A 23,608-nucleotide genomic window follows, 5' to 3' on the forward strand; every position below is an offset into this window, starting at 1 on the left:
CACCACCATGATGTTCTAGTCCTGAAGTTCCACATCAGTGAGCTGTAACGAGACAGACATTTTCCATAACGTTCAACATTTTGTCCTGCCAGTCTATAGAATATTCTCCCAGGAATCCTGGGACTCATTTAGACATTTCTTGCAAAAGTAAGATGAGACTTTGTTCTTTTTTATGAGCTGCAGTGGTTTTCATTTTGGAACTGCAATTTTTGTCCAGTCTCTTCCTTATTATTGAGTCATGATCACAAAACTAAACTATTTTTGAACTTGTTCCATTTATGTGATCTCTTGATTGAAGAGATCTGGATATAATCAGAATTCTGTGTGGTCACACATGGACAAGTAGCTTTCAATATTTGTCCCCCCCATGAATAAAATAAAATTAAAAACAGCAATTTATATTTCATTGGGCTATGTCCTCAAGGATGTTTCTAAATGTTGAAAAAAAAAAAAGATCTTGCCATTGAAAGATGTAACAGAAATTTGCAACAGAACAAATAATATATTAGGACTTAATTTCTTCTAGTGCACCATTGCCACTCTATCAGGCACTCTTCTTTCATTTCAAAATGTTGCAATCTTTAATGAATGGTGAGAGTCGTGCATATGTTTCCAAAGTATTATGTCGACGTGTGACATACGGAAATGACACGCAATGCTCGCAATTTCCCCAGAGAGCCCTTCATCTCGTCCAACCTAAAATAGTAACCATAAACACCGTTTAGACCATTCGACCATACACGCTGTGCCACTCTTCTCGTTGCATGAATAAGGCAAAAAGCACTTAAACATCAAACACCAGCAGTATGACCCATATAAAGAGACAGCAAACATGACACGCCTTCTTGGCAGAAATGTATGCTTCAAACAATGAAAACAAGCTCAACATCCAATCCAACCAATTCCCTGGTGTCTTCTCCAGTGTGTGTGGTTATATATTTTTGAAAAGAACAATCTAAAATATTAATATAGCTACATTCAATTAATTGCCAGTTAGTACATTTCCCCTTTGTAGTCTTATTAGCTCTTTTTCTCTTTGTAATTTTCTGTAATTCAAAAAGTATTTTGATAATGATGTGAGTTCCATCTTTACTTTTTTTTCCCCACCAGAAATGCAAAATTTTAATTTAGGGATTACAGCCATTTTAGTAGGTGAACAAATCAAGATCAGCAGGTTGGGCTTTCTAAAGAACGGTGATCAGTGGAAACTTGCGATTGATGAACCACTACTGTATGCTACACATTAGCTAACAGTAGAGATGCAATAATTGGTCGGCAACTAATTCATTTTGAAAAAATCGACAAATGTAATAAATTGTTTAGAGATTTTCATTGAAAATTTTTCATATCCTTGGAATTTCACCCTCTCAACAGTACATTTCAAAATGTCATTCTTCCTTATTATTTTCCCTGCCTTGCAGTCATCCTCACCGATGAAGAAGTCCAGAGGAAGAAGGAAATGATATTGAAAAGGAAGGAGGAGGAGGCCGCAAAGGAAGCTTCAAGGCCTCGGCTCAACGAAGCGCAGGCCCAGATCATCTCGTCTTTGGTTGAGGCTCACCACAAGACTTATGATGCCTCCTATTCAGACTTCTCCCGCTTTAGGGTGAGGCCACTGCTGACTTTTATTCTGTTACTAAAGCCACCAAGTTGATGTCAGACATTACTAAATGAGCTACAGTATGTATTTTTGTTAATATATTACAAGTCCTATATTTAAAGAATTAAATTATGAGTTTTGTTTGGGAGGAGAACTCAGGAAAAGGGTGCAATCACAATATTTGTAAATAAATAAAAACATCACATCCATAGGAAGGCCCTCTTAGCTAGTCACATTGATAAATGCTCTTGAGGAGGTCGAAGAATGTTGTGGTGAACAGAGAACGAGCATCTGGCCTTCAAAGTCAGCATGAGTCACACTTGCATGAATCACTTTGAGAGAATGAAATCAGTAAATAGCTCTATTCTTGCATAGTCTTCAGCCATCTTCCTCCCAAGGTTGTTTTGCAATTACAACTTTTTCCTCAATGATTTTCACCAATGTCTTTACCAAGGCTCCAAAATTTGCTGTTTTTTTTATTCAGTTCTTGCTAGAAACTTCAATGAACAGAATTTCACTGTGTTTTGCTATGGGAAAATTGATGCAATTCGATCTGTACCTGCTGCGTCATTTTCAAAGCACTACTGCACTTCTTTACAGAAAAAATCTCCTGTGAGAAAGGTTTCAATTCATGTGCTAACAGGGGGGATTTCTAATTTATCTGTTTGTGTATGTGCATCTGCATGTAGCCTCCAGTGCGTGAAGGTCCGGTAACACGCAGTGCCAGCAGAGCCGCCTCCCTTCACTCTCTGTCCGATGCGTCCTCCGACTCGTTCAATCACTCACCTGGTAAGTCCCTCCTTCAGAGAAGCACAGTTTTTTTTACATTAATCTATGCTATTGGTCAATACATAGTTTAATAATGATAATAATAATAATAGTAGTAGTAGTAGTAGTAATAATAATAAGCGGGCGGCACGGTAACCGTAATCCTTGTGAGGATAAGTGATTCAAAAAATAGATGAATGATTGGATGGATAATAATATTATTTTATTTACAAGTTATTGACCTGTGTTAAATGTTGTAAATAGCTTGCTGCCCCTTGCAAAAATGCATCTGCTTTCAATCCATCTCAAGGGGCTCCCATTTTGCCTGTACTGCTACCTGCTGTCAGTTGAAATTGGCATCACTTTGCCCATGGGCTTAGCTTTGCGAATGTCATAGCTCACCTGTTTTTTGGGTTTGATCGCATGACAAACTGTGAGGAAAACCCCCCCAACAAAGTACCTTTTTGCAACACTGTTTTTTGGTCTTCTGCTTCAAAACTCAAATTTTATAATGCTTAGAATTTGCCTGGTATATTTATTTTCCCCTGTCTTGTAAGGTGTCACATTTCATGTAAATTTTTGTATGCAGACCACTCAGTTCTAATTTGTGATTTTCCTTATTTAACGTTTAACTAGCTCTCTGCTGTTTCTCTAGTTACAATCGCCTTCTTTTAAGCATGTTCTTATTCTGCCTGGCCTCTTAATCCTGTCTTGTCTCGAGCAGAGTCGCTGGACACCAAGATGAACTTAAGCAACCTGTTAATGATGTACCAAGATGGCGCGAGCAGTCCAGACTCTAGTGAGGAAGACACTAAGCTCTCCATGCTGCCTCATCTTGCTGACCTAGTCTCCTACAGCATCCAGAAGGTCATTGGGTTTGCCAAAATGATCCCAGGCTTCAGGTACGAATTGTTCAACCTGAATCCTTTTTCTGCACTGATGGTCTCCATTTGTTTGGCAATGGAACCAAGTCAATTTCATACTCATGTTCATTCCTGCTGCTGGCCTTGTTGTAATGTGTCAAGGGTATATTAGTCAATCTATCATTATACCGCCAAAAGAAAGATGAAAAATAAAACAAATTACATTTTTGTCATGTACAGTACTATGAAGACTGAACTTGAGTAATTAAGCTTAATTAATCAGCATGCCCGCGACCCCCGTGGGGACAAGCAGTATAGAAAATGGTTGGATGGATGGATGGATGGATAATTGGCTTGGGCATGGCGTACCCTACTTGGTTGCAACCAGCTGGGAAGCAGTTCATTCAGTTTTGTGTTAACTGGCGGATGTTAACTGGCGGTTCAAGGCCTGCTGCACATCGAGCGGTGGGACTGAACACACGTGACTTGTCATGCAGTCAGTCTGCAGGATGATGCAACTAGGCTTTAGGACTGGAAGAGCATTGGCAGTTTACACTGTCAATATGATGAGTAATATCTAAAGATTCAAATTTATATATGATATTTAAGAATCATGAAAGCCTTGAGTGAATTTGTCCCAAAACGAGATAGGTCAAGGAACAGGGAAACAGGCTTTAAATAAAAACAAAGTTGTGTTTTGCATGAAAGTGAGAATGATTTATTTTTGCCTTTCAGTTGTCCCAAAATCAAAATTGGCTGCCTTTTATTGCAGCCCCTACTATGGATAAGATTTGTGATATGTTTGAGCCTCACTTGTTTTACAAACAATTAATTAAACACCAAAGTACACTTTCAGACTCAACTGAGGTTTATTTTGCTGACAAAATTCTCTAGGGCAGGGATGGAGAACTTGTGGTGCATGGACCAGAGGAATTCTATTAAATCTCAGAATAGTAGTAGTAGTAGTATGTCACAAAAGCCAAAACCATCCAACTACAAAATGCTGTAATTTATAATATAAATTTGTTCAGTTGTAATTATGTTGTTTTGAATAATTTAGAAAACCCAAATGAATCCTCATAGGAAAATGGTAATACCCAACCCTGTTGTAGGGATGAGGTGAAATGGTTATTCATTCAGCACTTGGGAAAGCTGACTCATATTTCTGTTAGCACTGCGGAAAACAATATTGACTTTACTTGAAGACATCAAAACATCAACTGCTTTTCTCAGGGCGAGTTTGTAATTTGACTTGTGATGTCCTTTCTAATTTCCGAGAAGAAACTTGGAGGAGTTTATCATAGATTTGATATGAATCCAATGTGGTTTGAATGGATCGTGCTGTTTGTATGCTCTGTGGGGAATCACATTTGGCATCTTCAGGCATGTCTGATTGTGATTTTTTTTTTCTCATATCGTGTAGATAGTAAAAGGTAAATAATGGATGATCAAAAGGGCAACATTTCATTCACTGCTTGATTTTGCAAATGGTTGAGCTTTGGCAGAAGTACAGTATGGTACTTACTGAGCATTTGACTACATATTTCAGAGAACTGACGGCAGAAGACCAGATTGCCCTGCTGAAGTCGAGTGCCATTGAGATTATCATGCTGCGCTCCAATCAATCTTTCAGCCTGGAGGACATGTCCTGGAGCTGTGGAGGACCTGACTTCAAATACTGCATCAATGATGTCACAAAGGGTTGGTTTACATTTAACTTGTCTACACCATTAATGGCATCATTGAAGTGCGAGTGGAGACATCATGCTTTGTGGCTCTGTCCTAATCAAAAGCTGTCTTTGCATTTGGCTTAAAATCAACTTTTATCATTCTTCATTTGTGAATACACAGATTTAGAACAAAAACACATTTTAAATGGCGGCACAGAGATGACATTATTGTGAATAACACTTTGCCATGACTTCCTCTTAAACTTGCAGGGAAGCAATAAGGCAGGAATAAATGCAATACAATGAATGAAAAGTAAAATACAATATTAGCTTTGGGTTTGATTTGACAAGTGCATCAACAAAGTGTCAGAGAGCTTTCAATGAAACAGACTTAATTACTTTTGTTGATGATGCAGCAAGATGCATTCGAGTTAAATGATGAAATTGGTGTTACTTTCCAAACAGCTAACTGTGTGTTTGTTTGGGCTTGAGTGTGTTTTCTCGCTTGGAGCCTTGTTAGTGCAATAACGCCAATGTTAATGTCATGCTGTGTAGCGGGTCACACTCTGGAGCTGCTGGAACCATTGATCAAGTTCCAGGTTGGCCTGAAGAAACTCAGTCTGCATGAGGAGGAACATGTCCTGCTCATGGCCATCTGCCTGCTCTCCCCAGGTACCAAGTCTTTGTGAATCATATTGCTTGCGACATAACCTTATTGAAGGCCACACCCCCCCACTCTGCTTTGACCACAAATGGGCTCTTTAGCTACAATAATTTATTTTGGTTGTCACAAGGTTCTGTTTTGAAGGCTGCAGTTTACGCAATATTTTTCCTAAAGCTGCCCCATGTGGACTATAAATGTTCTGTCGCCTTTATTAGTTAAGATGCACAACATCACAAAGGCTTTGGTTGTACACAAGTTTGTAATCTTGGTCTTTTGTCGCCCGTAAAACGCATGTTCATGATTGTGAGTACTTGTGTATAAATCAGATTCCAGTGTACAAACAAGATCATAATCAATAGTATTTAAGCAATGGGCTCTTTAATCTCCTGCATTGAAAAAGTGTTTACAGCACCAGCCCAAACAAACCATCAAGTCCTACTGCAAAACACTGAGCACCAAATTAGAGGGCTTTGACATAGATGCCTTTTCTTGTATAAGACTCATACCATGCTGTTCATTTGAAACTAAATGCGCGGTTATCATATTGAGCAAAGCTGGAAAATGGTAAATCATATTGGCGTCACGGTGCTATGGGCAAAGAGTCCATCGAGGGAAAATGGAGTTCACCACTTGGCTGCAGAGGAAATCTTGATTCCTTTTTTTGCTGGACTTGTGGCTAAAGAGACATACATGCATGACATGCATATGGGAAGTGTAACTTAATCCTAAATTTAGAAAGATGTAAGTTATGTTCCTTATTCGTCCTCCACCTCCCATCCCACCGCCTCTGCCATCCAAACTTGTGCTTCACATCTGCTCCTCAACCTCCTCCCTGATGGCAGATCGTCCCGGGGTGCAGGACCACGGCCGCATCGAGCAGCTCCAGGACCACATGTCGGAGACTCTTCAGGCTTACATCCGAGTCAACCACCCCGGCGGGCGCCTTCTCTATGCCAAGATGATCCAGAAGCTGGCCGACCTGCGCAGCCTGAACGAGGAACACTCCAAGCAGTACCGCTCGCTGTCCTTCCAGCCTGAGCACAGCATGCAGCTCACCCCGCTTGTGCTGGAAGTTTTTGGCAGTGAGGTGTCATAGCAGAGAAGCACAAACGCACGCCTTTATCCCCCACCCATGGCCTATCACTCCCACCGCTGGAAAAAAAAAAATCTGCCTTTGGAGGCAAATGACATGGATAGATTCATCATCATGCGCCTCACTCTTTATCTCGATTTTGGCTGGCAAGAAATCTGGAATGCATCAAGATCAGAATTCACGGATGTATTGGATACCCGCAGCACTTGGATAATCAGATTACATTTTGACATTTGAACACCCTTCAGCTCCACAGTTCCTCGTAACATTTGGCAATTGAATGGGATGGATGGATGGATGGATGGATGGATGGATGGATGGATGGATGGATGGATGGATGGATGGATGGATGGATGGATGGATGGATGGATGGATGGATGGATGGATGGATGGATGGATGGATGGATGGATGGATGGATGGATGGATGGATGGATGGATGGATGGATGGATGGATGGATGGATGGATGGATCAATGGATCAGGCCACCCTTGTCTCCACCACACTGCTTGCTGTTCACATAGCCAATTGGAGAGGAATACACTGGTTGTATCTATCGACGCTGATGCCACAAGCCAAGGCACCCAAACAGCGGCAATCTTATAAGAATATTTGCTGCTTACAAGCAAGCTCTGAGTATCAGTGGCCAGAAGAGAAAAAAAAAGCCTGTCAGGAGTGACGGGGATGGAGCCCAAAAAAAAAAAGGGGTTGGCTACCAAGAGAGAGCCCATCTACGGTTGGAATTCCTTGCTGTCCATTCAAAAGGGAATTACGCAGGAATGTACGTATATGTATAACGCTATATAAATGAAATGTGTAAGCTGAACTATATAGATTAACACAAATATATATCTATGTATTTAAGACGGCTTGGTGCTTCGGAAGAAGCATGATGGTAATGTGTAATGTAAAGCATTAGGTTTCCCAAACTTTGTCAGCTAGGTTCCTCTGAGGGACCCAAAGTCTCTAAACTTAATCCACACATTGCTGTACAAACTAATATATAAAGAACATGGAAGAAACGTGTGAATTATAAAGAAATAGTTTGATTATCAATCTAAACAAAAGTGAACCGCGGCTCTTAGTTTGGGAAAGCCTGCTGTATGGAATTTGAAGGCCCCTTCTCAGTGTGCCTTCGGTTCTCTTTGACAGTAGGGATGCAGTCTGAGCAGTCCTTCTATGTTGATGTGTGTACAGTATAAAAAAAATATTGCTAGACCACAAGGGGGTGTCAGTTCGGCCCTGGCTGAAGCCTGGGCTTCTCCCGTTTTTCTTTGTTTTTTTGGACCTGTGAAGTTTGTAGACTGACAATGATGACGGCACAATGTGGTGGATAGCAGCTGTCCACCACATTTTAGTTGGGCTGCTAAGACAGCAGCAGAAAGTTGCTCGCTGTTACCTCAGGGATAAGTTCTGTCTGATAGTGTGTACATGGGGTTGATGTGTGTCAGGCGTAAGCTTACAATCAGAAGACAACGTTTTCAAAGCTCTCTGCGTCACTGTGATTTCTAATTGTACCAGATAACACTTATTGAAGGCTCTAAATCAATTGGATCGATGAATGATGGACCCACACCTGAGGTTAGATGTCAATTAATTTGATTCAGGACAAATACTCAAGGTAGCAATATAGAAAAAGACATGAGCGTTTTAAATGTGGTGATGCTTTCAGTGCATAGCGAGGGAAATTTTTTTACTGCTACTACAGGTCACTTGACAGCCCCTCAGCAGGCCTTGAGCGCCCCCTTGTGGACAAACCTTGTAAATACCACTTGCGCAGTCTGGTCTGTACATATTTCGAATGTAATGTTGACAAAACACTAAAAGAGTTCAAGAGGCTCTGGCATTACAAGCATGATATGCAATTAGGAGTTATGGAGCCTTGTGTTGTATTATTCAAGTCGGTGGATGGAGTCGACCCTTCTGGTGAGCGCGTCTGGCTTGTGAAAGGAAACAAAACTAAAAGTGTTGTATTTTGGGGCACTTTAACCAAATTTTTGCAATCTAGTATCATTCGCAGAATGTCTCAACCTCTCGTCACTTAACATTCCTATGCATAAATAGAACCATGCTCAAATCAGTGCGTGGTCACCACAAGGTGTCCTCTCCGTCCATCCAAAGTCAATGGATAAGCTTTTGACACCGTTAAAGTACGATTATGATTTGGATGAAAGTGCTTTCTCTGTTTGCGCTAATCCACATTCTCTAGCTTGCGCTTGGCTTGCTGGTTTAGGACTTTTGATTTCATGGATTAGTGGAGGTCTGCTAGAGCCCTTTCCACGCTCACTCGGTTCTAACTGAGCAACCGTATTCCTTGCCTTTAAGGTAGGGAAATAAGCGCTTTTCAACTGGAAGCTGTACAAACCTGAACGCCATATCAACAACCTTAATGGAAGGAGTAAAATCCTGCCTCAGTGGCACACTGCCTCAATATAAGTGACACGCCGATGGCAACCGACGTCGGCGTGCCTCTCCAACAACCAACCACCATACCGCCTCATCTTCTGCAGGAGCCAATATTACTGCAGTTGATGACTCAACACAGCTTTAACCCAGCAGCCGTCTCGGCTCTGCTTCTTTGGTGCACCAAGTGCTGATGGGAACATCTGCCGTTGGACTTTCGCTTAACTGTGAAAACAAACAATGCTCAAATGACCCTTTACCCCACCCCGCTAAACCTTTCGATGGACCTCCACGAGACTTTGTACAGATATTTTGAAAGGAGGATCGCTTCGGGCCAGCGGGATATGCAGTGACTGATGACGACTTGTCACCTCCTGATCCCAAAGCGTGATGGTGATACCTTGCTCACTTTTCTGCCTCACTTTGCAGCTCTCAGAATTTACCTTATAGGAAGAAAAAATGAAACACATGTTTGTTGTAGAGTTTAAGAAACTGGACATACAGTACATCACCTTCTTCAAAAAGGAATGCAGATCGGCGGAGGGGGAGATGGTTCAACTTGAAGGGTTCGGGCACGGAAACATCAAACTTTTTCTGTGTTTGGTGATTGGATGAATCTAATCTGTTGAGCCTCCCGCCCAGTCCAGCCAGGTTAGCAGCTCCACCTCCGTAGCCTTACTTGCGGTTCTTTGACACTAGCTTTCTTTGGTCCCATATAATGATTTTTCCCCCCATTTCTTACATTTCTACACTTTTTTTTTTTTTTTTAAATCTGACGACTGATGAAGTACCAAGACTGACCTATCACAGGCATTGTGGTCTTCCATCAGGCTGAAAAATAAAATTTACAAGTTTTTTTTTTAAAATCCATAATCTGCAGCAATATTTAAAGCATCAGGCTACCAAGAAAGTTAATAGACAAGTCTACCTCTTCAATATCGGTGACAACTTGATTGAATTAAAATACAAAAAGCGCGCATGGATCAAGGGAGCTCTTTTTTCTTGTCAAGCTCCAGAAGACTCAAACTGCTTGAAATTGAGCAGATTGTCAGTATGTGTCAACCTATTCTTGCCAACATTGTTGACTTTGGGAATTATTCTGAGTCAATTTGCCTATCTCTGTTAAGAGTAAGCAAACCAGGAGTTTACAAACCAACCAGTTGTTTGGGACCAGAGAAAGCCAGCTAATAGTGTGAAAGCAACCTCCGCCACTATACACCATCAAAATCAGATACCTCAGTCATGTCCGTAATGTCTTGTTGACATCAATAGCCTTGTAGGGAACCGAACATCAGCTCATCGCACACACTCTTTTGGTGGATCCCAATGTTTGGAGGTTTTGACTCCCTCTGTGGTTTTCTGGCTTTGTGCTCATTTCCGGATCATCACTCTTTTGTCCGGTGTCTGCAGCTCAGCTTCAGCGCTGCATGAACCAAACATACTACCTCTCCCTTCAGCACATCGATTCTGAATGCAGTTGCTTATATTCAACTCCTTTTTAATTTAACACTGACTGAAATGTTTGTCGTGTACAGTCATTATTTTCCCTGTTTGATTTCTTCAAATGCTGGATAATATTTTTTTACCTCAACATATCACAATATAAGCTTACAGATCTACAGTTAAGTCAGTGACGTTATCGTGTCAAGATTCATACGAGCGCACACCTAGCGGTAATGAAGACTCAGATTGTTCACTTGATGTTAGGCGGGTTGGTTCAAGCGCATCAAATTGTTTTAGTTGGCTGGATTCTCAATTCATAGTGTGCAAAGTGGGCCTGACTTTACAATTCACTTCAGACTGGAAGAAGTTTATATTAGCTGGCTGGCTGCTACCCTGCAGTGAGGAAGAAAGACTTGGGGAAGTTGTCGCAGCTGTTTCATAAAGGGAGCCTTAAAGCCAGTATGGCTTCAAATCCTTGTCGTCTCCCCAGATGTGGCTCACATTCGTTTTAGTCAAAAGGAGATAATGTAGAGCAGTCTCAATAAAACAGAACTAAAACCGATTGAGTCAAACCAGCATCAGATTGGAATGCAAACACATTTGAAAGTAAATGCAAGTTTAGTGCAACTGGTGGTGATTTGAAAAGTGAAAATGCTCATTTTGGCCCCAAATGTGAACGTCATGTCAAAAGGATGTTCCAAACGAATGTGCTAAGTGAATACAAGCACTGCCAAGTAATATTAAGGCTACACAGGAGAAAATGTGAAGAGAAAAGTAGCAAGAATAAAGTTGTAAACTTATGAGTCATGTTGTTATAATGAATATTTAAAATTGCATTTTCACAAAGCTGTAATATTTCACCCATAGTGTCATAAGAATTAAGTTGTGATGCTGCGAGAATCTCCGTAGTCATAATAATTTATTTGCGTATAATTTAAAAAATATATAACATTGAATATAGTATAAGTATTGCTACGGTTACTTTGATGAGTGAACGTTAAGATTTTCATTAGGACAAGGAAAGGTCCGATACCAACAGCCTCTCAATATTAATTATGCTCACCATCAAACATTTTTGGAAACGCGTTCATGCTCAGTGTCGACACTATTGATGTGGTTTTAAATATATGCAGGCACAAGTATGTAAAAAAACAAACAAACTGTGATTTCTCAAATGAAATACTTGTTCTTGTAATAACAATTCTCATAATTCTGTGACTGCCCATAGGATTATTTTGCCAATTCAGTGTTGTCGTAATAGGCGTGTACAAAGTCAACACGAGAAGTAAAGTAGGCCAGCCCACCAAAGGGGTTCCTCATCAACCCATCTGAGCCCATCGTCCAAACATCACGCGTCTCTCTGTCTGCTTTGCTCTTCTTGTATCGCTCTTGTTCTCCAAACATTTCATCAAGACATTGGGATCCCAGTTTAGATCACAGAAATAGAATAGTATATATATTTTTTTTAATCGTTGGTGTTTTCTTTAGTTGTCGCCACTCCGAGCCGATGCGCATCAGCTTTAATCCAACCTCAGCAAACTGCCTGCTTTTCTTTCAAAACTTTGTTTGCTGCTCTCTCTCAGCTTGCAGGAAGCTCTCATAGGTGAGCAGTGAACAACACAATAGCTTTCAAACCTCACACACTCTTCTTGCATTCTATCAGCTATTAAGAGAAGTCTGCTACCGTCAGCCAATCTGATCTCTCGGTGTAGAAATTCACGAGGTAATTCAAAGTGTTCATTGTAGTGGCTCGTCCTCTCTCCGCCATACAGAGCATCTGGAAATTATTCACAGCGTTTCAACTTGTTCCTCATTTTATGTCACAGACACATACTAAAAGTGAATTAAATTCACTCGAATGTTTCCTCAAAAATCACTTAATGGCAATGTGTGTGTGTGTTTTTATTTTTGCAAATGTATTAATATATTCACAGCCTTTGCCCAATATTTTGTTGGTGCACCTTTGGCAGTAATCACAGCATGAAATCTTCTTGAATATGATACAAGAAGCTTGGCACCGTTTCGGCCCATTATCCTGTGTAGCACCTCTCGATCTCCATCAGTTTAGATGCACAGCCATCTTCAGATCTCTCAGGAGATGTTTGACATTCAAGTCTGTGGTCTGGCTCGGCCATTCAAGGGCATTCACAGATTTGTCTTATGTTGTCTGAGTGGTGTGCTCAACTCAATCACTGCCAGCGCAGTTAAAATGGATATTTGGCGTCTATGGCAGTGAATGAGTTAAGATTGTTGTCCTGTTTGAACGTAAACCTCCAACCCAGTCTGAGTTATTTAGGTTTTCATCCAGGATGTCTCTGTACATTGCTGCATTCATCTTCCCCTCAATCATGACTTATTATTGTTATTATTTTATTTTTCCTCAGCGGACTAGAGAATTTCTTTCATATGATCTAAAAGCCCTTCAGGTGCCTTTTGGGAAACTCCACTCTGGCTGCCATGTGCCTTTCACCAAGGACTAGTTTTCATCTACCATACCAGGCCTGATTGGAGTGCTGCAGATATGGTTGTCCTTCTGGAAGGTTCTTGCTTCACAGAGGACCAATGGAACTCTGACCCTGACTAAGCCCTTCTCCCCCAAATGCACAATTTAGACAGGTGGCCAGCTTTTGGTAGAGTCCTGCTGGTTCCAAACTTCTTCCATTAATGGAAGATGAATTATTTTTTGTACTCTTACTCAGATTTGTGTCTCAGGACAATCCTGTCTTGGAGGTTTACAGGCAATACCTTTGACTTAATGCTTGGTCACCTGTGGGACCTTATATAGTGTGTGCCTTCCCAAATCATGTCCAATCAACCTTATTAACCACAGGATTCCAATCAAACTGGAGTAACCTCACAAGGATGATCTGTGGAAACGTAAGCTCAATTTTGGGCTTTGTGGCAAAGGCTGTGAATACTTAAGTACATGTTTGTTTTTTACAAATCAAACACACACAAACACATTGTTATGATATGTGAAGGGGGAATAATTTACAGTGTTTCATTTTGAAGTGAGACTATAACATCAAATGGAAAAAGTGATATGTTCTGAATACACAGTATTCACCCAGTAGAATACCACTGAGCCAAACATGTTGTTTTGTTTCAACAGCAGTTTCTTTTAATCTACTGTCACACTGTGTGATGTTTAACAGCATACAATTGTGTGGTACAGGTTGATTAGCTCTCGGAGTTCCCTTCACTCTGCTTCTGTTTGTTAGACTAATAGCCAGTCGTTGGCAAATGAAGGAGGCACATTTTTTTCCTTCCCCTGGACGTGGGTATTCCATCATGCTAGAAAGCCCAAGTGGCTGAGGCCATTGGGGTTTGCACTTTGTCAGTCATGCCTTCTGATTGGTTGTTGTTTTTTTCTGGGATGTGGTGGTATCATTCGAGGCACAATATGGGTCCAATAAGGGGTGAATGGATTATTTCACGCATGTTCTAGTAAATGAATGAAATCCTGTCAGGCCATACAGACAGTTTTAACAAACAGAAAATTGCAAATCCCCCCTTCAGCTCTTAAATCAACCTATTCCACACGATTGTATTTTGTAAAGTCACGTTGGATGAATACGTTCACATTTTCAATGGGATTTCATGGGAAACTTCTGAAGATGTCCCGTGGGTTGCACTGCTGTCATCCCCCACTTTTAAGTTCCCCACAAATCTGGCACCCGATTCAGACTACATACTTGTCATATGAGGTAGTCTGTGAGCTTTTGAACGATTTTGTGGATGGAGAGGCTGCATCTTGTTTTCAAGAGTGGAGAGTGGCTGAATTGTGACAGACGGCTGTGTTTCTCCGCTACCTCTTTTCAATGTAACGTGCTTGCTGGATGGCTTTCTTGCTCGCTTGCACCCTATTAAGCGAAGCCCACGGACGGGGCAAATGCAGAGACTCCCAGACGGACGCCGCACACGTCACTGTGCACTTGTTTCTCCCTCACCAGCAGTCTTTTTGCCAATGATGCACTTGTATATGGTTTTCTTAATGTCTGTATAAATGCTCCATGTCCATTTTTAACATCAGGATTTTTGAACCGATGCACATAATTGCTCAGCTCAGTTGTACCTTGGTGTGCCTACAACCTTCAGCCTTATTTTGGGACGATAGCAGGGCTTTTACGATCCGTATTTGTAGTGCTGATGTTGACGCTGTCGTAGCGCTTCACGGCAACACTTTTGTCAGGGGAGGACATTTCTCCAATGTAGTCATATCCAACAGTAACCGGAATTTAAGTATTACACAACCCAAATGATTTTGTATGAAAATGGAGACACTCTAATAAATTATCTCTTTTGATTTGTACAGTATTTGCTCAATTTCACTTCATGACAAAAATGACCAAGTTCATGTGATAAGCTCAGCGGACTTTTCTTTGTCTTTGCAAGCGGTACAGTTGTAATACACTTGCGTCCCAAGATAAGTACCAGTACCACCATGCAGTAAAACCAACCAGACCTCATTGCATCTGGGTTTTTTGTCGTCATCACACAGTTGCCATGCCATCATTGTAGATGGCTCAACGGGAAGTCCTTTAATGCATACAACTCAACTGCTCTGGCTGTGTCGCGGTTTATCTTTCTTTTTTGTGCTCTTCTCCCTGCATTTGATCCGTTGTACTTTGATTACATGCATTGTATCTAGTAAAAAATACTGATAATATTTGGAGCAAATCAGAAATAAAGCAGCTGTACATAATGATGCAAAACATCCACTCTGCTTGTGGCCTTTTTGAAACCGGTCTTCAAAGCATCATCGTTTGTGGAAGAGATGTAACGCAAGAGTTCAACACATTTTTAGCATTCGATATTATAAACATTTGTGGCTCAGATGTTTTGGGCTGTGCTTATTAGCACATCTGACTCACAGTTCTCGTCCGTGCTGTTAGGTTTGGATCACAGCTGAGGCCTTCCTGCTTGGAGTTTGAAGTTTGAAGTTTGAATGTCCACAGGTTTCCCATTTATGTTTTACGATACGTGAAGAATGTCAGTTTAAATTTCATATGTTATCTTACTAGTCCACCACATGAATCACTAACATAATTTGATAAAAAGGTTTACAGTGCTCAACATATACTATTCAAAAAGCATCTATTACCTTTCAATTATTTCTATTCTGTACTGCATAATCACAAAAAACAACTGCTCACAAATGAGATTTGTCAATGAGACAACAAATTTGTGTATGTTTAGAAGAAAACCTAGTTAAACAAAATTTCAGATTCAAAAAAAATAACAGGAAGAAAATTACCTCAAATTCTTAAAATTATGGATATTCATCATTTATTATTTAATGATGCAGGTAGAAAGCTTTAACCAGCAGAGGGTGCTCAGGTCCTAGAGTAAATTTGATTCAAGTCTATCAAGGCAATCTGGGTAGAAATATGCTGCAGAGAGGAAGAAAGTTTGGACTTTGTGGCAAGTTATTTGTCTTCCAACAGGACAACGACAAGACACACAGCTGAAAACACCCAAAAATAGCTAAGAGCAACACATTGGGCTGATCTAAAATCTGCCAGCACATGTAGGCTACAAATAAACAAATTAATCAATTTCAGACCAGTGCACATATCCACCAATAATACTAATATAAAACAAAAAGTAAAGTACTGAATGCTACATTTTGACTACATATTTTAAAAACTAATCGATTATTAATCATAATTTAATCCAAACATTTATGTTCAATTGTTACATACACATTTTAGCAATTTCTTAAAATACCACTTGGCCCAGTGTCCCTTGAGCACACGGGTATGCCCAACCCTTATTGGGAAGGATACCCAAAACAGTCATCTCTATTTTCGTCAGACATAGAAACTAGAATTTTTTTCTCCTGTGGTTTCAGTTGTGTGCCATAACAAGCCACTTGCTTGCTAAACTATGTAGATTGAGTGCTGGCTATTATAGGATCTCGCTGGCTTTCACAGCTCTTAAAAAAGAGAAGCTATTAGAGTCCTGCTTGAGATAGAAAGAGTCATTTCAAGTGTTCTCTCACACATTCCTGCATAATTGTTAGGAAATGCACTGGAGGCAAGCACAGACGTGAAAACACACACAGTCACATCCAGCTCACTGTGACGCATTCACTTTTACTGGAATGTTACGGGATGTCGTAACACTGTAACAAATCAGGGTGTTGGGGGGCAGACTATGCTGCAATACTGGAAATTAAAACAATCCCTATATAAACAGATTCTTTTGTCTGAAGAAAAGAATCTGTTTATATTCATTCCCTAGACATGATGAATCTCATCGAAATAAAATAATCCCTGTCATTTTTAAAACACTATGTTGTGCACTAAATGTCTTGACCAAACAGAAGCAATAGCTGAGTTGTATGAAACATTCAGAGATAAATTGTGATGCGACTGTCAGAAAGAAATTCATGTCACAATTTGATTGTTTTTTGTGGTTGTCATTTGCAGTGGTGAAGAACTGCCACTGAGATTCGAGGTAACTCGATTCCCAATTAAATGCTGTGGCCATCAAACCCAAAGTGCAAATGTAGTACAGGTTTGTTGTGTCTGCCATTAGGTTAGTGTTTTGAATCAAATGTCTTGTACTCATAAAAACACTTTATTAAAGGGGAAGTCAATACCAACATTTTCTTTTCAATAATATGTTGTATGTGCCCCCACGAGTGTAACCACGGCATTGTGATTAATATTGCGTTGGTGTAATATGAATAGAGCAGCAAAATCCACTTGTTTATATCCTTTTGCCTCTTGCTGTCAACTGAAAATTAAAATGACATCATAGCTGCTCAGGTAATGACCAATCACTTGCTTTCTGAATTTAGTCTTCTGATAGCTGCAAGCTGATCGTTGCTTTAGCAAAGTATCCCACCCAACATATTCCTTTTGGAGACTTAATATGGAACATGGGCGTACCAAATGTACCAAATACACGATCAACATTTCTGACACATGCCTGTCAAAATGATGACTTGTTGATGACAATTATTATTTGACTGTCTTACAACTGATTTATTGGTTCACAATTGAGTTCTGCTCCTTGGGCTATAGTCTGCCTTTTTGCGCAGGTCCTTTTTAACACGTCTGATCTTGTGCATATTTTCGTCTCAAGTATATTCTCCCATACCGCCTTCGGACACACCCGCTTGCGCCTAACCAGGGAATGAGTGCACAAACGATAAATTGAATTCTGAGGCTGGCTTCAAATCATGGGGCATGGAGTTTTTCTGAGACACGTGACAATCATTGAATTGCATGCAAAAAAATATAGCACAAGAATGAAAAGACCTTATTGTCAGCCAGGTGGTACATGTGCAACTGTGCACCTTTTTCCTCTTGTAAGAATATGGCCCCCCACGACGGCCACATAACCCAAATTCACACTCACAACAGAAAGTGCCAAACTTTATCGCAAAGCTAAGTATTCTACGCAGTTCAGGTAATTAGTTCACTGCATATGCCTGTGGCCCACTTTTGGGTTCTAACCCGACAATCTAGAATCAAAACTTTAGAATTCAATTTATGTGAGTAATGTGACTCCATTAGACGCGGTGGAAATTAGAAGTTTAGCACCCTGTACAATGTACACCACCTAGCCTACACTTACTGTAGCACGCAGCACACATGCGTGTCCTCTATTTTCACATGGTAACAATTGCCTGTTTTACACACAACCCCACAAAAATGGCTCATTAGAGCTGTAACAGGAAGCACTTAAATGGGTGGAACATTATTACAGAATCATACTTTGTGCTCTTTATTTCATTCTAAACATATGAAACACTTTTTGTGACACTTTTTGTTGGTGATGTGCGGCGAGATATTTGTGCCTCAGCTCAATGAAGACTGGGCAACATTGCCTTGTACATAATGGCTCGGTTGAAACCATCCTCACATTTCACCACGTGTGCTGTTGACACAAAATGACACAGAAAATAAAGGCTGTCTGTTTACAAAACAGGCGCTGTAAATTAAGTGCAACTCAAAGCAACCGCACGCATGCAGGCGAGTTCGTGGAGCGGGGGTGGGGTTAAAAAAGCAGAGGGGAGGATCATGGGACAAAAGGAGGGGGAGAAGGGGGATTGCGGTATCATTGCTGACGCACATGTGAAACACAGAGGGGAGGGAGGGAGGGATGGAAAGGAATCTATGGCTGCGATCACCAAACCTCCAGACGAGGTCAGAAAGCCACTGGCGACATGACGAATGCATTCACACACACGCACGCTATTGCACACAGGACTTAAATTGCCATCAGTCAGGAATGAGGATCCTTTTAACCTAATGTGTTGGTCCAAACTTGTGATGACCGTTTCCTCATTTTGTGGGGTCTCCCTCTGTCACCTCTCTGTTTTCAGGTTGCCGTCAAATGTTTGTACCCTACAGCACTGTATGAATTAGTGTATTTACACACAGGCGTTTAGTCGATATGCGTCCAGAGGCCATGTATGGGTGGTGTGCACGCATGTTTGCGTGCGCTGGACATTGGACCGTGGGAATGCGGTGAAGGATTTTTGTGGTATTTTTAATGTTTGTTATTAAATATTACCGCAAGGGACTGAGAGTAAACCCCAGACACTCCTCGGCTGCCTCCGCCTCGCGAGCTGACTCCCACATCTTCAAACAACAATGAAACCAAAAAGACTTGCCAATTGGTTTGCATAAAAATGACACGAGAGCAAAAGGCCAAATAAACTTAGTGGGGATTTAAATAGCCACTTTTTTTTTAATTGTTTAAAAGAAGACAAAGAAGGTTCCAAAAATGTCCTAGGTGTTAGTGAGGAAAAACGGATGGAGGAATTAGAGGAATTTGCAGGCACTAGGAAATGTAGTGGAATAGTGGTTAGTAGTTCTGCCTCACACTTCTGAGATTCGAGGTTTAAATCTCAGATCAGGCCTGCTTGAGTTTGCATCTTCTCCAATTGCATCCAATCAACAGGGCATAAAAGAATTTCTGATATTTTGAAGCGATATAAAGAAGACAACAGATGTTATTTTGTGTGTGACCACTGGCGGAGCTAGGATATTTTTCTTGGGTGGGCATATTTCAGGGTGTCCGCAAAACAAAACCATCTCTTTTTATATATATATATATATATATATATATATATATATATATATATATATATATATATATATATATATATATATATATATATATATATATATATATATATATATATATATGCTGTTAGCTAATCTGTAAATATGTCATTTTTGCTATATTTGTTTTCTTTCTTTTCAGCCCAGTACAAAGTGATGTTTGACGTATTTTTTCATCAATGGCAGTGAATGAGTTAATCTGTTTTATTTTTTTATTTTTTAAAAGCTCTGCCTCACTTGTATGGATTTATGTTCTGTGTTGTGACTCTGCATTCCTCTGGCTGCAGTTGAACTTGTCTGGCATTGTTACAGTGGTTTGTGGAGAGGGTTCAGGATGGACGATTCATACCATAGTCAAATCTTTTTTGGGACTTTGATACAGAACTTCAAGCGCTCTCACTATCTCAAACCAGTTGGTGACATTCCTATTTGTGTGTTTCTATGTTTTTATTTGCAAACTATCAAAGAAATAATTGTCTCGGATTAGGTGACGACTGGTGAACATAGCTGACACAAACCTAATCTCACAAAACCATTGTCACAAAACAAAAACAACATAAAATAAATCTGAGCTAACTCTCTTGAGCGTCATCTGGCCAGTCACAAAGTTTGTGTTGATGTTTATTCTCTGTCAAGACACACTGGAGACCAAGCAGCTCAGAGATCATATAAACAGGAAGCCATAAGTACGCTCCAGGAAGTTCTACTTTTAGTGTTTTTATTTATTTTCTGGAATTGACTGATGGTAAAATGCCAATGATATCAAAAGTAATCTTCTGGGGCCAGATACAATTTATGCCAACTAATACCATGCCAAGAAATTGAAGTCTTCATTTTGTGTAAATGTCAAGAACAGATTAATTTGTGAAACAAGCACAACCACAACAAACGTTTGTTTATTTAAACTTGCAGTGATCTCATTTGTTTTCCAGCACTGTATATACTATACAGCTACATATACATACTCCCAATGTTGTCGATATAATGGACATGAATCTACCCATTTGGTCTCTCATTTAGTTTTTATTCCCTTAATTACATTCTTCAGACTTTTTTCCTTCCTGTTTGGGATCCATGTCTTCAGCATTCGGTCTCTCTCGCTCCTTTTTTCCCTCAAGAAGCACGCGAGAGCACAATTGTGAGCTTTTCCATACAAAACAGTCATATTTATCCTTGTGGCTTTCCAAACGTTTATTTTCGGTTCTCTGCAAGGACAACACATCTTGCGGTAAAAAGTGAGCGTGCCCACAACGGGTGCTTTCCCTGTGGGGATCATCGACTGCCTGCGTAAAAATAGGAATGTCTTTTCTGGGATGGGTGAGTTCCTCTTGTGGGTGCTGTTCTCGCTTTCTCTCAGGAGCACAGCAGGCCAATTGACCAGTGCCACAGTCAATCTTTTTACTCTTTTGTTTATTTTTGCCCTTGTGTTTTCTGAAATATCCAGCCAATGACACTCATCAAAACCCTGAAGTTGTAGCAATTTTAGAACATCCACTACATCTACTCATTTTTAAAATATTATGTTTTATAGTTTGGTTATTTTTTATATCAAATCAAACCTACCATGTAAAAGAAAAGATATATATCATGCATGCATACATACATATGTATGTACATACATACACAATTATATATACATATGTACGTATGTTTTTTTTTCTTTTTTTTTTTTTTTTTTTTTGAATTACAAAATGGCTGTACTGGCTGTGAATATTTTTGTTCTCTGCTATAGACCATAACTCCAGCTTGTAAATTCAGCTTTTTCAATTCAAAAGGGTCCAGAAATGCATTTGGGAATAATAGGACAGGGTCATGTCGCAGGTGCTATTTGACCTCTGCCTCTCACTCATACCAAGTGATTTAAGGGCGTTATCACACAGGATGAGAAAATATCAGGAATAAGTTTGAATGACAGTGACTCTTTCTAGACTAAAAAAAAAACTTGGACACTCATGAAAGCCAAAACATCCAAATCTATGGATGACAAGTGGTTCAAAGGTGACCAACACTCTAGAATAGGTTCAATCTATGTGCTGCCACCCAGACTAAAGTGGCACATTTGCTTTGTATCTTAAATACATACAAACTGGAACCTGTGGTTCACAATGTGGGTGCTGAGTGTGTTATTTTTTTTAGACTGCCTGTGAGAGTTAAAAATGGAATGTTTCAGCTACATAAAACACTTCCTGTTTTGACGACTTCCTCGCTGAGCCGTCACCTCAACAAAATAGTCCCAGAGCCCCACAACAGTCTGACTGACAAAGGAAAAAAAAAAAAAAAAGTCTTTCTGTTCAAATAATTCCACACATTGCAGTGCGGTAGCACATTTTCTTCATGTTATTCTTGAATTTTATCGTCCCCAACAGATTACTCGGTTGTGTGTGCAGAATGAAGGATTTCCTTATGTGTGCATCATTTCTTTTGTATTGTTAGTGCAACTTGAGTAGTTTCTAACAATTCACTCTGATTTAAAACTTGAAAACAAACACAAGAAGAATGTACTGATATGACCTCCTCAATTGTGGAATCTGCTGCGCAAACAAAATGTAAAATGAAAACAGTTCATTTAATATATTCGCAACACTGATCTTTTGTTTTGATTGCTAATTTAGGAGGTTGATTTTATCCTGAGCAGAAGATGTCTAGTGTGTGTGTACCGTTGTAGGAGTTTTAATGTATTTTCTTTAAAACACACACACGCACGCACGCACGCACACACACAGAGCATAATCCAATTGAGGCAATTCACTCAATCGTAGTGAGTCAATACTGAGGTGTAACCAATGTAAATACCGTTGTGTGTATATATTTTTTTCAGTTTCTGACACTTTTGCAATATGGGTCAAATTGACTCAGTGACATTACTGCCATTCCTCCCGAGAAAGGAGCATAGCCGTTGGGTTAATAAGTGAGGTACGTGAGTAAATAATGTCAGCCACAACCCCTCCTTCACTTTATACTGTTTGTCCGCCCACACATTCCACTTCTTGCTTTTTCATTCCATCTCTCTAATCCCCGCAGCTGTTGCTGTTACTTGCACTCTGGCCTCCTTCGGACAAAACCCGTACGTGTGTCTTTGTGGGAAAGTCACATGGGGAAATGCTCTATTTTGGGTGAAGAATTTTGGGTGAGATTGGGGTGAGCAGTGTGAGTGGCTGAATGAGAGTCTGGGGAATGAATTGGTGAATTCCTGTTGACTTGTCCCATTTTGGGAATAGCTCCCCAACACACGCACGGTCTTTCAGACCCATTGTTTTCCCCATTCACCTCCTTCCTCTATCCATCCATCCTCACATCCTCGCAAAATACACGCTGGCTCTGCATTCGGATATCACAAATCTATCAGCCACATCTGGCTCCATCATGCGCAAACGAGACGACTGTCTGCAAAGAATAGCTCTATAATAAGAGTGAGGGCTAAAAAGTGGCTTAGTTGTTCAAAGTTATTTATGTACTGTATGTTATTGATGCACAGTATTATTTAAAGCGACAATACATAATGACTTGATGATACACTCCCTACTGATAAAGAGAATGATCATGCGTGGTGATACAAATCACCTACTTAAGCCGTCAGTCATATTGGTGGCCCAACCAGAACACTTTGCAAGTATCGTTAGCCCTATCATCCAATACTTCATCAAGTCCCATAGGAACAACTGCACAAGATTTCAGGATTTTTGTACCTTTACTTTTAATTATGGGTGAAGTGACACAGAAAATAACAGTTGGAGCACTATTTTGGTGCCCCCCCCCCCTTTACCGTTCTCTTTCTTTTTTAACCAAACCAGAGACCGACCCATTTTATTTAATTGTATGTTGTTCAGTGAATACTTCCAGTCTGTGGGGTGCTGTTTGGCACACATGCTTGGTTTTTGTGTCAGTCAGAAAAAATAATAAGGATAGAAAAAAAAGACAATAAGCAGTCTCACTATAACTTTCACAAGGGTAGAACTTTTGTCACGGAAAGGCACATCCAGTTTTGGGTCAGGTCCATTTAAATGTGACCAAAGAATGCGT

General features: G+C 40.2%; 1 protein-coding gene across 6 annotated transcripts in view; it reads left to right on the forward strand.

The window, feature by feature from the left end:
• The window catches only part of LOC148402570 (vitamin D3 receptor A), a 44,828-nt gene extending 27,451 nt beyond the window's left edge, over positions 1-17,377 (forward strand). For 4 of the 6 annotated variants that reach the window (XM_088361915.1, XM_088361886.1, XM_088361896.1 and 1 more), the window contains 6 exons: positions 1,422-1,606; positions 2,290-2,389; positions 3,093-3,270; positions 4,781-4,932; positions 5,457-5,573; positions 6,408-15,219. In XM_088361915.1, the coding sequence (XP_088218041.1) occupies positions 1,422-1,606; positions 2,290-2,389; positions 3,093-3,270; positions 4,781-4,932; positions 5,457-5,573; positions 6,408-6,661 (986 nt within the window). In that variant the 3' untranslated portion in view covers positions 6,662-15,219. Of the gene's footprint in view, positions 1-1,421; positions 1,607-2,289; positions 2,390-3,092; positions 3,271-4,780; positions 4,933-5,456; positions 5,574-6,407; positions 15,220-15,397; positions 16,821-16,936 lie in introns of those variants that run through there. The other 2 variants (XM_088361923.1, XM_088361933.1) reach the window with 2 other exon arrangements.
• Positions 17,378-23,608: the final 6,231 nt, after the last annotated feature.

This window comes from Syngnathus floridae, chromosome 2, assembly GCF_059516105.1.
Source record: "Syngnathus floridae isolate MCC-2025c chromosome 2, RoL_Sflo_1.0, whole genome shotgun sequence".
In the NCBI taxonomy this organism is placed as follows: Eukaryota; Metazoa; Chordata; class Actinopteri; order Syngnathiformes; family Syngnathidae; genus Syngnathus; species Syngnathus floridae.